Below are 15983 nucleotides of genomic sequence, written 5' to 3'. Positions count from 1 at the left end.
TTTCCATTTGCTACAGAGGTTCTTTACACCATTGATTTGTGGAGAGGAACAGAACTGCATTTACATCTCTGGCACAAAGGTGTTATACATGTCCAGACAAAGTTTGATTGTTGAAACTTGCTTTTCAATTAAAAACTCAGAAAATGTGTATCTTTTTGTGAGGGGATGTCTAATACTGAAACAATAAACACAGTTCAAATGAGTTCCTGCTAGCAGCTGTATTTATCAAACCCCTGACATACCATCCTGATCATAACATAATGACTAGAAAACTCATCAGAAGCCTGGTCCTGTTTTTCTGGCTTAAAGCGGAATTGTTGCTATTATTCTTTATTGAATTCTTTGTTTTATTTCTTCAGAACCTTCAGTAAAGTCCTATTCAGTGTTTTCTCAGGCATTCCATTCTGATATCCTCTCTGACATCATCTCTGACAAGGTTTTGTTGATACCTAGCCTGAGTCCATCTTGCCACAATGTGGAGCCATTGTGTCTTCTGACAGCCACAGTGTGCACAGAAAGCAGGCTGTTTCCTATCTCTGTGCAATCTCCCTTCGCTTGAACACTCATTTGACTCCCATCAATGTGCCCTTCTGAAGGCTGTGTAACTCCAGCTTATTTTAGTGTATCTTTCTGACTCATGTTATGTAGAGCTCCGATCATTCTTGTTCCCTCTTCTGGATTCAGTCCAGTAGAATGTTGCTCAAACAAGACAGTGTGGTGGCTTGTTACAGGTTTAATTTTTCATAAATGGTGGATTATTATTAACTATATAACTAATTTCTTAGGTAGTATTTTGGACATGTTTCTTTTTGCTCATGGAACAATAATTTTGTTTCCCTTTCTTTAGCAAAGAGGTTGGAATCCTATCAAGAGATGGATTCAGAGGATGAGGATTCAGCTGATTGTCAGTGTGGCTCTTCAACCCATACATCAAAATGTCAGGGGCACAACTGCAGAGCTGTGTGTGAACCCTTGAACAGAAAGTCTCTGAACCAGTTGTCTGGTAGTTACTCTGCATTCAAAAGGCAAGATGAAGCAGGTGATATTCCCAACTCAGGACACATGGCTTTCAGCAGTCCCATTGTAAGTAGAAGCTGTTTGGTTCCATGCTAAATTTCTGAATTAACTCATGATGGTATCTCTTTTACTCCCATTTGATCAGACTGGTTGTCATTTAAAAACTCCTTTCTCCCACCAAAATCAGAGATCTCATGATGGTTAGGTTGTATGCTGTTTACAACTGACATTGCAGACACATGTGGCTTCATGAAGGTGTGTAGTTTGACTCTTGCTGCTCTGCATCCATGATCAGATCAAATGAAATTACCAACTTAATGATAGTTTGTTCTTTTATTTTAAGAGGTTTCTAGCATTTTCTTATGTTTTTAATAGGAAATACCCATATGGTCCATACTTATTTAAGGTGATGAGAGGAAAAAAACTTTGCTTCTGTACCTGAAGGTGTCTAAATACCATTCATCATACTTAATCTCTGTTGGAGTGTCTAAGGCTATGAACTAAGCCTTTAGCGTTTACGCCTTTGGGCAGGAAGTTTGCCATTTTCAATGGACTAGCACAAGGCAGTGAAGATGCCAGTGTTCCTCTGTTTCCTGGTATTACAACTCAGCACAGGAGGGAAGTTGTATGAGCTTCTACACTTTGATCATCTTTAACTGATTTAACCTCCAGAAGCTGAGTTTATAACCTGATGGAAACTTTTGTTCATTTCATGATAGGAGACAGATGTTGTACCAGACACACAGCTGCTGGAGAAGTTCAGTCAAATTTCTTTTCATTCCTATCAACAATCAGAAGAAGCTAGCAGCAAGTTATCTTTGGAGACAACGTATATCACTGATTTCTTTCTTGCTCTGGCAATCTGTAATACTGTTGTAGTGTCAGGCCCCAATCAGACACGTCAGAAGGTAAGAAGGCCTTGCTTTTGCTTATTTGGCCCCATATTGGCAAGTAGCTGATCACCTTTTGGTTCAATTACAAAAACAAAAATTCAATTAACTGACATTTAAAAAATTATCCTTTTCACCTCTGCGTTTTTGTCCTCTTGGAAAGAAGGGAATTACTGTAAAATCATGGAGTGCAATGAGTTAATGAATAAAATACTGGTAAATTGGCTTCAATATTTTTGTTTCTGTGACCATTTGTAACTTTTACAAGACAAATTTGGAGATTAAATTGCAGTTGTAATTTTTTCCATATTCTAGTTATGGGTTTTTTTAGATATGGGTATAATTTCCTGTAATAATAGATTAACAGTCAGGTTACCTTCACAAATAGGTTATTGTTGGCTGAAAAATAAGAATAATTGCAGAAGCTTCACAGAATATTGAAACTGAGAATGCTCTTACCTCTTGGAATGTTGTTCCCTGACTGTTCAAATAGACATTCAGCAAAATACGGAAGATGAAATTTTATCTGTATATTAGTCTGAAGAAAAATTAGTTGCAGTATGGCATAAAGTTGTCTCACCATGAATTAACAGCGCATTTTCTAGTCTGCCCTGGTTTAGTAGTTTGGAGTGACCACTTGTTTTTTCCAGTGCAGACAACCTAACTATTTTTTAAAACACAGTACTTTTTTTTCAAATCTTTAGCGTTTTTTCAGTGTGGGATTTTCATAACTCCATTTTTTGCCAATTTTGAGTGCGTTGCAGGATAATTTCCAAGTTCAGCTTTGATTTCTTTCCCTCATTACCTGGTGATTTACATTCGTTGACTTTGTGGAAAAAAAAATTAGTGACATGTGCAGAACTAGATTTTCATATCCATCTAGGTAGTAAACCTACAACCATAGCTGGAGACATTCACAAAACATATCCTGTGGGATATGAAGTACTTCTATTTATAAATAAGCCTGGTATTTTAGTGTGCTTCCAAGCATTCCCAGAAAATGTGTAGTAGGCAGCCTGGAGATCCATGTGGGGAAGATTAGTTCATAATCAATAGTTACCTATTCCTTAAATGGGATGGAGAATAATATACAGGTGAGAGTCTTGTTTTTTTGATACGTCTGAATAACTTGCCAGCAGGGTAGATCTCCAGGTCACTAATAGGTAGGTTGGGAGGAGCAATGTGGAAGGAGGTTTCTGAGTTCATGATTAGGGAATGACAAGAAAGAACTCAAGGCAGCAGAAAATGTCAGTGTTGCCATAGGAAGAGGCAATGAAAGGACATTCCTAGTCTCTGTTTCCATAATGTTGAATGGACACACTGCAGCTTGCTGGCACTGTGGAGGACTGAGCCACAGTTTGTCCCTGTCTTTTGGTTTTCAGTGGCAAAAGAGAACATGCTTCCTGATAATTCATTCTTCTCACCAGCAGTGAGAAAGAAATGTCAGCCTTGTATGCCTTATTTTTGTAAGCAGTTAGCTCCCTACAGTGATCACAGGGGAACTGTCTTAATTTAAAACACTAAAAACTGTTGATAAGTTATCAACAGTTAACTGTTGATAACCATAAACTGTATGTTTAGCAGTTCTTGTGGCTACTTAGTGTGAGAGGGTTGGTTTATTCTTCACAAGTATTTTGCTAATTCAGAACAAGAATTAATGTGTTTAGTTCAATTTGCCACAACTTCAAAAAGTTACAATGTCATACTTACTCTGTTCATTACTGAAAGTTCTGAAGAGAAGTATTACATGGAGTCATGAATTAAACTTGAAACACTTCCAGTTTTCAGACCTGAAGTACTTTCAGAGCTAATAGAAGCTGTTTACTGAACTCATAATGGTTTACATGAGCTGGCCATACAAGCAGTCAAACCCATGATAAATTTTAAAATACTACTTTCATTATGAAATGTACCTACTTGGTAAGGTGTCCTTCCTTAATATAATAAAAAGGGAAGGATTTAACATAAATATTTTCTCTAACTATTCTGTTCCAGATGAGACTCTCTTCGCTGAGTAGGATGCCTATTAAATCTCTTGAGGAAATCAGGCAAATGTTCCAGAGGTTTTCAGTCTGGAGACTAAGTTCTTCCCCCCTTCCAAGTGTAAAGGAATCATCATCTGAAAGCCCCAATAGTTTTGTGAGAAAACTGTCTATTTTTAGAATGAAACTGGCTTCACCTACTTTGGATGGAGATGCTCAGAGGATTTCTGAACCTCACAATACTGACAGCCCAGAAAATTCTCAAGTGCCTGGAGAGCTACATCTAGTGAATGTTGCTGCTGGAGGTGAACCCAACCATGCTGTGCCATCCATCGCATTATCTCCCATACCAAAACTATGTTATGAAGCTGAGAGTCCAGATGAAGCTGCCTTGGTTCATGCTGCTAGGGCTTATAAATGTGTTTTACAGTCTAGGACTCCAGATCAAGTAACTGTGGACTTTGCAGGTCTGGGCTCTTTAACATTTCAGCTTTTGCATATCCTGCCTTTTGATTCACTGCGGAAAAGGATGTCAGTGGTGGTTCGGCATCCAGTCTCCAACAAAGTGGTGGTGTACACAAAAGGTGCAGACTCAGTCATGATGGATTTGTTGAGAAATGCATCTGAAGGTATCTAGAGAACTTGTAATTCATTCCTTAATGATAAATTTTAACATTTCACTACTTCAAGAATGTATTTAGACCTTCAAAATTTTCTGCTAAATTGAGCCTAAACTTTAATTTGCTTTCTCTTCTTCTTGTGTAATAGTACATACTAATAATTCTGAAATTGAAGAGAAGATCAAAGAGAGAACTCAGCAGCATTTGGATGATTATGCCAGAAGAGGACTGCGCACTCTGTGTATTGCTAAGAAGGTATTTCTTTTCATATATATTTTGAAGAATGTTTGCAGTCTGTGACCAGCCTCAGTGGTACCACCAATGGAGCAAACATCATGTCTTCTAAACAGATTCTTCTATTGCCACATTTTGTTTATCCTGGAGGAATTTGTAAGAAAACCCAGATCAATTCCTGACATCTGTTAGATTGCCACTGTTGTCAATTTAGGCTGCCAAGCATCTTAACATCCTAATTTTAAAATAGGGATTGTCAAATAGTCAGATTTTTTAGGAGTCATAAGCAGGTCTCCTTGTATGAATCTTACCCTGGGTGGAATTCCAGACACAAAAAAGAGATTAGGTTACACCTGTTTTATTGGGTTTCACAAACAGTTTGCAGTGTTACAAGCTGTGGATGCACAACTGAAGTGATGTTTTGAGATTCTCTTTTAATTCAGAGCTGCTCAGAAGTAAAATTACATAGGGATTGAAACAGGCTAGAAGCCTCTTGACAAAGCTTTATACAAAGTGAAAGCACAGGCTGTGTGGCTGTGCAGCCATCAAGCTGTGCCCAGCTGTGCAGTGGTTCTGTGGCAGTGTCAGCACTGCAGGTTAGCAGCAGTAGGGACAGTGCACTGGCCCATTGCCCTGCCTTCCTTCCATCTAAATGGAAATCTGTCAGGCAGCCTCAGGAAATTGCAGGGTGCCAATGAGTAAGTAGCCTGGAAAAGTAATCTAACACTTTGAACATTGTACTAAATCCATGGACATCCTGGAGCATGTAAGGAATGTGCTGCCTGGGGCTGCACTTGTAGGTTTGGGATGTGGACAGCAGAAGAACCATAAGAACACTTTTGATGCACTGTTGAAAACCGCGTATAGATACATGCCTCTGTTTTCCCTCCCTGTGTAGGTGATGAGTGATGCAGAATATGCAGAGTGGTTAAATCATCGTTTTTTAGCAGAAACCAGCATTGACAATAGGGAGGACCTGCTGCTTGAATCTGCCATGAGGCTTGAGACCAAACTAACTTTGCTTGGTAGGTAGAGAATACTGTAACTCCCAGAAAATGCCTGTGATGTTCATAATTGGAATTTGCTTGCAAGGAGTTGTGCTAATCTCAATCTGTGTAAGACATAGCTTTCTGCAGAGTTAGAATTTATCATCACTCCTGAATTTTCATAAATCTCACTGGTAAGTTTGTACTAGTTGTAAAGCACACTGAAAACAGATGGTGCTCTCCTATTATTTGTGAAAATCTACTGTTGTGGGGCTTTTTTTGTTTCTTTTATTGTTAATATTGTGTATTTTTCTGTCTTCATTAAGAGTTTTTAAATGTAATTATAGCAAACATATGAAATGATAATAACAAGTCACAGGCCTGCCTGTGAAAATACTCAGAAATAATCCACTTCTGGGTATATTTTCTATCAGTGTTGCATTCGTGGCACAGCAGGTGAGCTTGTGCTGTGTTCTCCTGTGATAACATGGAGAGAAGAAGTCAGGCATGCTTTGGTCAGAACCATTCCTCTGAAGGTCATTCAGCTGTGCAGAAATGAAACAAAAAATGTTTGCTGTAAGTGTGTGAAAGGTAAACTGCAGGCAGTCTGAGATAATCATTTTAGAGAGCTGCCCAGCAAATAAGATTTGGAAGAGCAAGCGCAAAGATCTGACTATGGTGGTAAAGGCAGCTGTGCTAGAAGCTGAAGAGAGACACATCCTGTTGTGTAAAGGATGCTCCTTCCCTCATTTTGTGTCATATCTGCTTAGTGTAAATGCCATAAACCTTGATACTAAAGGAATTCTGGGATTACTAGCTTCAGTTTCTGGAGAGAAGCCAGAGCAGTGCTGCAAACTGATTCTTTTTTAAGGATGTAGAGGTACCCTTGGCCACTAACGCCAACAGAGGGAAGTCAAGCTGCTTTGGAGACCTGCTGTCTTGCAGGTTTGTGTCTCTGGTGTGACAATAAGCAATAAGGGTTGGCCCTAACATTAAATGGAAGTGAAAATAAAGAGGTTAAACAATTCATACTGCCTAGGTGCTTGCTTTCAGGAGATTCCAAGCACATCATGGTAGCATGGCTGTTTTGGGATGTGGGTACAAAGAGAGAACCAGCTCGTCCTGTCACTCTTGAAGCATTTTGGTTTTGGAAATACAGCAGCACTAATCTTTCTGCTTGTCTACATTAAGGTGCCACTGGCATTGAAGATCGCCTGCAGGAGGGTGTTCCAGACACAATAGAGGCATTACGGAAAGCTGGAATAAAAATATGGATGTTGACAGGTGACAAGAGAGAGACAGCTGTTAACATTGCCTGTGCTTGTAAACTGCTGGAACCAGAGGACAGAATCTTCACTCTTAAATCACAGACTAGGGTGAGTAGAAAAGTAGATTTTCTTCTCTGCTGAAAAATTCAGTAAAGCTAGTCCACAGGACAATACAGAAAAGCAAATGTTATTTGCTTGGGAAATCAAAGAACATTTGCTTTCCTGTATTGTTTTTCCTTGTAGGTAAAATATGAAATCTCTTCTATGTATGTAACATGTGTTGCTTTATATACAGTCCCTACATTATGATTAATTATTTTAATTGAATAAGCTTCTTAATTTCTCCATGGGGTAAGATAAGGAGTTGACATTGCCTCAAGTTCAGAGGACTGTGAAGGTTTTGGCTTGCTTGGGTTTTTCTCTCTTCTCTTAATGCAATACCCAAGCAACTCTGCTAAAGCAGAGTTTATCACAGACACTTTCATTAACAACAGTCTACATCCTTTGTGATTTTAAAGGGGTGTTCAGCCTCATGTCTGAGCCTTTCAAGACAAATACTATACAAGGACAGCATTTAACGTTTTCCCCATATGTATTTTATGAATTTAAAAGGGAGGCAGAGTACAAACAGTATTTCATAAGATGCTGTTCTCTTGTCTTTTATTAGGATGCCTGTGCCTTGGTAATGAGCAAAATTTTAGAAGACATACAGAAGAATGCTTCTGTCAAAAAAAACCACAGTGAGAAACTTGGAAATATCTCTGCAAGTCCCTCCACCCAACCTCAAGGGTTCAATTCAGGCCTGGTTATTGATGGAAGGACTTTAGAACATGTCCTTCATGACAGCCTACAGAATATTTTCTTGGAACTCACAGAAAAATGTCGGGCTGTAGTCTGTTGCCAAGCCACACCACTGCAGAAGAGTGTCCTGGTCAAACTGGTGCGAAGTAAGCTAAAGGCAATGACATTAGCTGTAGGTGAGTCTTGTGGTTAACCTCCTTTCTCTGAAAAGAAGTAGCAGCCAGTTTCTTCTCTCGTATATTTTATTAATGTCTATCACAGAATTTATTTTATGAGCAAGATAATCCTTTGAATTGTAATTGTCTCTAACATGAGATGATGTTTGTCTTCTGAAGTAGCAAATTTAGTCCATAAACTTAGGTCAGTATAAAGCAGTAAGAACAGTGTCAGTCATATATCATTGTTATGTAACATGCAAAGCAGCAAATGAGAGTATTTTTCTTTCCATCATAATCTCCCAGAATTAGGAGGCAGAGGGGAAATGACTGGCTGTGATTTAAAGCACCCATATTTTGTGGTACAGCATGCCAGCTAAATTCTGACAAAAGGAACATCTATTATCTATTTGGAGAACATAGCTCAGTTCAGGCAGGTGCTCTACTTACTAATCCTGTTTTCCTTAGTGTTTTTCAGTGTTAGCCATAAAAATGTATTTCTCTGAACTCTCTGGTGTTTGGTATTTGTCTTTTCCTGCCACCTCCACAGCAATGTGATAGCCAGTAAAGCTAGTTTTAATATTTCCTCTTTTCTCTGTAGGTGATGGTGCCAATGATGTCAGTATGATCCAGGTGGCTGACACTGGTGTGGGAATATCTGGCCAGGAAGGCATGCAGGTAGTATATCCAAAGACAGCTGCAAATGATGTCAGGTTCCATTTTAAATCAGTTCAGAGTGTACTCTGGAGACCCAACAGCTCCACAGTCTGTTCCCTTACATGGGCAAAACTTTGCAGCCTGAGCCTCACACCCAGGCCTCAGCATTCCACCAGGAGCGATCAGAAGCTGAATGCTTCAAGTCAAGCTTCAAACAATTGTTTGCTGCCTGTCAGTGTGCTCCATATTATTCATGTCATGCAGGAAAATGAGCACCCTAAGTGTCAGTGTCAGTGATTTATTGTGTGGTAATAATGGTGACAGCCATATTCCTGCCTGGGCTGTGTTGGACTGAGCCCTGTGTGTTAGTTGTGAAGTCTTGTATGGAAGGGGATATCTGAGGGAGGATAACCTGGCACTATGTATAAAAAAAAATCATAAAATAAGAATTTCCAACAGTGGGTAAGTTGCTTTGTTGGCAGTATCTGAAGCTTATTTTTAACAGTTTGGTTATAGCATATCCTTTTCTTTGTGTGTGTGTTGCAGGCTGTGATGGCAAGTGACTTTGCAATCTCTCAGTTTAGACACCTCAGGAAGCTGCTGCTTGTCCATGGTCACTGGTGTTATACCAGACTTACCAACATGGTGCTTTACTTCTTCTACAAGAATGTGGTATGTAGCTGTCCCATTCTAGAAGAATCACAGTTTACGTATTTTTGAGCACTGAAAGGTTTAGTGAGGCTTTATTTCATTTTTTCTCTTCCTATTGTGAATGGTTTCAAAAAGCATGTGTCAAACAATTCAGTTTCCCATTTGCCTGCAGAGGCCAGAGGCTCTTATTTCTTGGACTAAGTTTCCCACTCAAAGCCATTGTTTGATTTCATTAAACAGTGGCTGAGGGGCACTACTAATATGGTGGAAGCATGACTGTTTCAGCAAGTCATGTCTGATTTTGAAATGTTTCCACAGATTACTTTAACCAGACCTAAGACCTACTGGTTTTTCTCTTGTTTTTAAAGCATTTGTCAATGGCTAAAATTTCATCTTTGGCTTTTCAGACCTACGTGAATCTCCTGTTTTGGTACCAGTTTTTCTGTGGGTTTTCAGGCACATCAATGACTGACTACTGGATCTTGATTCTTTTCAATCTCCTTTTTACATCGGTGCCACCCATCATTTATGGTGTCTTGGACAAAGACGTATCTCAAGAGATACTCATGGAACTTCCACAGCTTTACACAATGAGCCAGAAATCTGTGGTAGGTTACAGAGTGCTTGGCCTGAAGCAAATTGAAATGGTCAGCCTTGGAGCCATTTCTGTCTTTCTTCTATGTTTAAAACATTGTTTTAAATTACTTTCTCTGTTAGGAAATGTCTAGGCCTGTGCAATATATGCACAAATAAAAACCTGTTTTTCAAAAGATTTCTTAGGCTCTTTTTGATAATAGACCCAATCTTATCAGACATTTGGATGATAAAAGAAATTAAGAACTTCAGGTAAAGCAGTGTACTAAACCAACTTTGTTACCAGCATTTAGCACAGAAAACCAAAGGGAGTGGGGGAGTAGGTTCTAAATCAGAATTATATAACTCAGTGGGGTTTTTCCTGGTTTCTACTTTGCTTAGCATGAAATCTAGCATAATTTTAAATTTCTATTTCTAAAAATTTAATAATTAAAATAATGTCTTTATTATAACAATTGAAGGCAGTGATATACTGAGCCTGAGACTAAATAGGTACTAATAGTTCAGAAAGAGGAAACATTGACTACATGAATCACCTAAAACTCAACATTTTCTTTATGATCAGATCCTACAATACCATTAGAAGGCATTTCTTTACCAAGAGGGTGATCATACACTGGAACAGACTCTTAGAGGTGTGCTCAATGCCCCAAGTCTGTGTTAAGGAGGCATTTGGACAATGCCCTTAATAACATGCTTGAACTTTTGGTCAGCCCTGAAGTGGTCGGGCAGTTGGACTAAATAATCCCTTTCAACTGAAATATTTTATTCTGTTATATTCTAACAAATACTACTAAAAAAAAAGAGCTACAACATGTTTTGTACTGGTGTTGTCTCATTTATTATAACCTAGCAGAAGTTTAGGTCCGGTCTAGAAGGTTATACAGTGAATGGACAAATTGTTTTGGTTGTTTGTGGACTTCTACATTTCTTTTTATATACACTTAAATATTTTATGTTGCTTGGTTTACAGTATTTTTGAAAAGCAAAGTATTCTTTGGATACCAATCCAAACCTGAGTAGATTGGCTTGAGAAGGTCTGTGCTTTGTCAGTCAAAGAATTTTGATTAAGTAAATGTTGCAAGGCCTCATTATTTGTTTTGATCTCTAGGATATGTACAGTGCAGTGATCTGAGCTGAGATGAAGGTTTTGAAGCAACATAATCAGAATTACTGCATTACATAATATATTTTCTTCTTTCCTTCTTTATTCCCTTATCTTCTGTTAGTTTTTTTCTCTTTTCTCCATCCTATCTTTCCTTGCTCTGTGACTCAAGTTATTATCACTTCCTTTTATCCACGGAAGCACATGGAAATAATTGCTTGGACTTTATATATACACTAAATACAGTATAGAAAAAAGAGAAATGCTTTAAAAGATGCAATAAGATGCAATATCACAATATTGCACCATGACACCATCATGAGTGTACAGCTTTGTATAAGCCATAAAAAATAATGGAACAGTAAATGGGATTCATCTTCAGTAGTTTAAAGCACTTTCTTGAAAGGCAAGTAAGTTTTCCACATCATCTTCAGACAGTGGTTCAGTTCTTAAAAGGGCTGAATGGCTCTTTGTAAAAACCCATCTCTCCACTAATCATAGAAGACATCCTGGATGATTGCACTTCTCACCACTGTGTCTCACTTCAGTGCCTGAAGGAATGGGATATAGCTGAGCCAGAGCATAGGCAACTATGGTTCCCTAGGTGGTTGATCAGTCATAACAGTCTGCTGCTACTGAGGGAGGAAGTCTTATTCCCTTCTCCCTTTTTTTCTTCCTGTTCCCTCTTCATCCATATAGTTAAACTGTTTTCCTAATGCCAGCTCAGTTATCCCATCAGGTTCTCCCAGGAGCTAATTTAACTCACTAAAAGAGCAATGTGTTATTTCAGGAGAAAAAATGAGTTGGTTTCTCACATCTGATGAGTTAAATTAGCTCACAGAGGAGTCAAACAGCAAACATAACAAAAAGGAATGGGGTCAGAAGAAGGTGGAACTTTGTATTCAGTGATGGTAAGCTGCAGGGTACTTCCCTGTCCATCAGCCCCCTCCCCTCCTTGGGAATCAGCTGAGGCTCTGGTACCTCAGTTCTGATAGGAACAGCTGCAAGATCAGAGTTCCCAGAGCTGGCTGCTGATTTATATACTAACAGCTATATGTGTGGAGGGAGATCTTTGTTCCAATAACTGTAACTCAAAAGATGCCCTTTTCACTTGAAAACTAGTAGGAATTACTTCTGCAGATAGTCTTTCCCCAGATCCAAATTGATGCTAGTTAAAGATGCAGCAATTTGTTTAATTTATTACAATGTTGTTATATTTTTCTCTTACAGGCTTACTTGCCTTCAGCTTTCTGGATAACCTTGCTGGATGCTTTTTACCAAAGTCTCGTTTGCTTTTTTGTGCCTTACTTTGTAAGTGCTGGCTACAGAATATATTTATACATTTTGACTTAATGAAAACCTAAGCAAATTACAGAATAAAATGAAGTATTTGATTTTTACTTCCTTGTATATGAATGTATATTGAGATCATCATTGGAACAGAACTGAACTGTGTGTGTGCAAATATGTGTGGTATTGAAATTATTCATGCCACTTCACGTTAGGACTATACATAAAGAATATTTGACACTGACCACTGTCTTCCTTTACAGACTTACTGTGGCTCAGACATAGACATTTTTTCTTTTGGAAACCCCATAAACACGGCAGCACTCTTCATAATGCTGTTTCACCTTCTCATTGAGTGCAAATCTGTGGTAAGTACTTTGTTTCCCAAAGAGTATATTCCTTACAGAGTATGTGCATATAGCTTTCAGTAAAATTAAAGGGAAGAGAGGTCTTCAAATATAAAATATAAATATAAAACAGAATAAGTATAAAAGGGTCAAACCCTAAATATTGAATTTATGTGATCATGAGATATCTCCTAACGCATCTGTCATTGGAACCAATAGAAATACTACTAAAATTAACAAAACTTGGCCTCAGAATTATTTTTAAATAGTGAAATAATCCTGTTTCCTTTTAAGGTAGGGTGGTTTGGGGGATGATGGATCAGTTTTGCAAATGGTAAAAATATCTGCCAGTGATCTGCAGAAACTTCTTTAGTTCACAAAGTTTGCATCTGAAAGACAACAGTGTAAATTGCTGATTTTGAATGCTTGGAATTGATGATCTCTGTGGCCAGGATAAACAACTCACGGGTGTGTTTTGATGCCAGAACTGGAAAACTGATATGCTAAGAAACATTATTTTAGTTTTCAAGTCTGCACAAGCTAAAACATCTCCCTTAGCTTGGATAAATGTAGAGTACTTACAAGGGCAATACTCGGGGGTGTGGCTTAATTTTAAAGAAAATACAATCATGGGTACAGTAGAAGGACACTTATTGATGAGTTTTGTTTTTTCTTTGACTTTTTAGAAGTATTTTTCAGATTGTTTTATAATGGACAAAACGTCAGGTTGTGATTCAGTCTTTTAACTGTTCTTTTGGGAGTATGACAGCCATCATTAAAATGTCTTTATTGAGAACATATATATAGCACGAGTGTATTCACACTCTGATTAGAGAACTTTACTTAAATGTGTTTTGTTTGGCATTTTTTAATGTTGGCAGGCTGTAAGAACAGTGACAATGTTGTTTTTTTAATAGCTGTTGTAGCCATTTAGGTGTAAAATTACAGAAAAACTCCAGCGTAGAAAGGTAACCAATGTCTCAAGCAAAATATATAAAGGTGGTGTCATGTGAAGATCTTACCTCCATTTGCTTGAGAAAGCTTTCTGTGCTGCCAGTGGATGAGGTGGTAATCTGAGGGAAATGTCTTTCACAAAAGAATAAAAAGCTATGAATTTATGAGAATTAAAAAAAATTAAATGTCTGGAATACTTGTATACTGTAGAAAGAAGGCTCCATTCTTTCTGGAGTGTTTTGTATGAAATTAGAAATATTATCTGAACAAATGTATCCTCAGTTACATTCAACAGCTGCCCTTGGAGGAAAAGTGTGCATATTCCTGTGAATAGAGATGTAACAGTCTTTCTGTTTTACAGCTTAAATCTTATTTCCTTCCTTGTCTGAATTGCAGACGTGGATACATACAGTAGTTATAGTTGGCAGCATCCTGTTTTACTTTGTGTTCACTCTGGCTATTGGAGCAACCTGCAAAACCCACAGCCCACGACCAGATTTTTACTGGACCATGGAAAAGCACATAGCAGACCCAGTATTTTACTTAGTTTGCCTCCTGACTACTTGCATTGCTCTGCTACCCAGGTGAGTTTCTGTTTTATAATTGCAGATTGCTGCTGCTACCAGAATTCATTTTCTGTGAGTCAGTGATGTTATGAAACTCTGGATAGGTCTTTTCTCCCTAGCATACCCCAAGAAAAATGAAAATTTCATGACTCCATTAGACCAAGCTATGTGAGGATAACTTTTTAGTGCCATTTAGTTCTCCAAGTAAATTTCAGTAATAAAATTTTCTTTTGTGACTTATATAATATTAAATATTGTTTTTGGAGGGCAAAGAACCAGTAATTTTTGTAATCACAGAGTTCATAATTTATATACAAATCAGTTAAGGTAGTGACCAAAGTTGGACACGTACTATATATAGACAAAGAAACACTGTGCTTACTCTGTGTTAGTTTGTGAAATTATTTTCTGTTTGAAATTTATGTCATGAGTACATACAAGAGTATTTAGAGTGAAGAATGCATGTACAGGCTTCTTTGTGGGATGGAAACATGCTGACTAGATTCACAAGGGTCTGGATATTTTTTTTTGGTCTCGCTGAAGTTCAAGTTTAATAATTCATTCACCCTGCAAGGGCACTAGTGTTGGATGGAAGACTCCAGCATGCTGAGCAGAGCCAACAGAACAAACCAAACCATTTGAAATCCAGTGAAAGAGACTTCATCAAACCTTCTGTTTAGCTTTCTTTAGTAGCCACAGCTGTCTTCATTTCACTGCCTGAGCATGAACTCAAGTGTGTAGCCTACTAGTGAAGTGCCTCCAGTGCTAATTACTCATTTTTGTGTTGTGTCTCATTCTTTCCCTCTTATATCATTTCAGAAAGAATGAGACTTGAAATTGAATTGCACAGACAGATACTGAGAAGAGTTGAGGAGAATAAGTGCTGTTTCCTGCTCACCTGATGTAATTTAATATCATTAGACACAATCTGAGCACACTTTCTGGATCAAGTGCTGTAGTACAGGCTGCATAAGTTATCAGTCCTGCCAGCAGGAAAGCTGGCAGAGCCATGCCTGTAGCTGCCTGCAATGGCCACCAAGTCCTGTTTGAACATGTCTTATCTGTCTTAAGCATGTCATCAAGAGTTTTACTGCACTCACTGGGATTCTGACTCATCTGATCTGACTGATGGCTTTGGTTCACACTTGCACAAGAAACACAGCTTTCTGTCCCTGATCTCGGCTTGGTTCAGGTGGTGACAGTAGAGCCTTTTCTTTCACACACAGTAAATCTCCCCTACATGACAAATTAATTCTGTTCTGGGACCTTTTGGTAGGGCTGTAGAGAGCCAAGGCAGGATAAAGGAGCTTGGTGGCTACTTCCAGTGTGTGGCAGTTGAATTTTGAAGATGACAGTGGTTTTCATGGTGAATTAAAGGCAAACTATTTAGAAGTTCCTTAAGTCGTAAATACTCTCCCTGTGTCAATACCTCAGAACATTTATTTTTTTAGCTGTTGTGGCTAATTTCAGCTTTTCTTCTGCAGTGATTTGAAGCAGAGTACCTATTATGGGACTACTGCTGTCACATGTATGTTTTCCCCCATGTTTATTTCTGATATGATCCTTTGTATGGTGCTGAAAAGCCCCCACTCAGGGGCATTGTGAAGCCAGGGGGTCCTCTGCAGCTTCTATCATGAGACTGGGGCTTTCACTGGAGGTTTAAAGGAGAAGTTCTTTTACAGAGGGACAAACGTTGGATGCCCTGTTGCCTGAAAATTCACTGTAAAAATCTCTGATTAAATCCAACCTAAATTGCCAGTTAAGTCAGTTCTAATATATTATAGAATTATAGAATGGGCTGGGTTGGAAGAGACCTTAAATGTGATCTAGTTCTAGTCCAAGAACTAGGCTTCAGGGTTATTTAAA

At 38.4% G+C, this 15983-nt stretch overlaps 1 protein-coding gene across 6 annotated transcripts in view; it reads left to right on the top strand.

Moving 5' to 3' along the window:
* Positions 1-15983, top strand: part of ATP10D (ATPase phospholipid transporting 10D (putative)) — a 41473-nt gene that overhangs the window by 20788 nt on the left and 4702 nt on the right. For 5 of the 6 annotated variants that reach the window (XR_010361320.1, XR_010361318.1, XR_010361319.1 and 2 more), the window contains exons 10-22: positions 848-1083; positions 1737-1925; positions 3903-4518; positions 4658-4764; positions 5642-5768; positions 6921-7105; positions 7665-7974; positions 8555-8631; positions 9157-9282; positions 9669-9869; positions 12191-12271; positions 12514-12618; positions 13948-14135. Coding sequence is in view for 3 of the 6 variants with exons in the window: in XM_064418243.1 (XP_064274313.1) it covers positions 848-1083; positions 1737-1925; positions 3903-4518; positions 4658-4764; positions 5642-5768; positions 6921-7105; positions 7665-7974; positions 8555-8631; positions 9157-9282; positions 9669-9869; positions 12191-12271; positions 12514-12618; positions 13948-14135 (2548 nt within the window). In the remaining 3 variants the exon portion in view is untranslated. Of the gene's footprint in view, positions 1-847; positions 1084-1736; positions 1926-3902; positions 4519-4657; positions 4765-5641; positions 5769-6920; positions 7106-7664; positions 7975-8554; positions 8632-9156; positions 9283-9668; positions 9870-12190; positions 12272-12513; positions 12619-13947; positions 14136-15983 lie in introns of those variants that run through there. The other variant, XM_064418244.1, reaches the window with a different exon arrangement.

Source organism: Passer domesticus, chromosome 4 (genome assembly GCF_036417665.1).
Source record: "Passer domesticus isolate bPasDom1 chromosome 4, bPasDom1.hap1, whole genome shotgun sequence".
NCBI lineage: Eukaryota > Metazoa > Chordata > Aves > Passeriformes > Passeridae > Passer > Passer domesticus.
The sequence above is the reverse complement of the archived record's forward strand: the minus strand, read 5'-3'. Positions and strand labels throughout refer to the sequence as shown.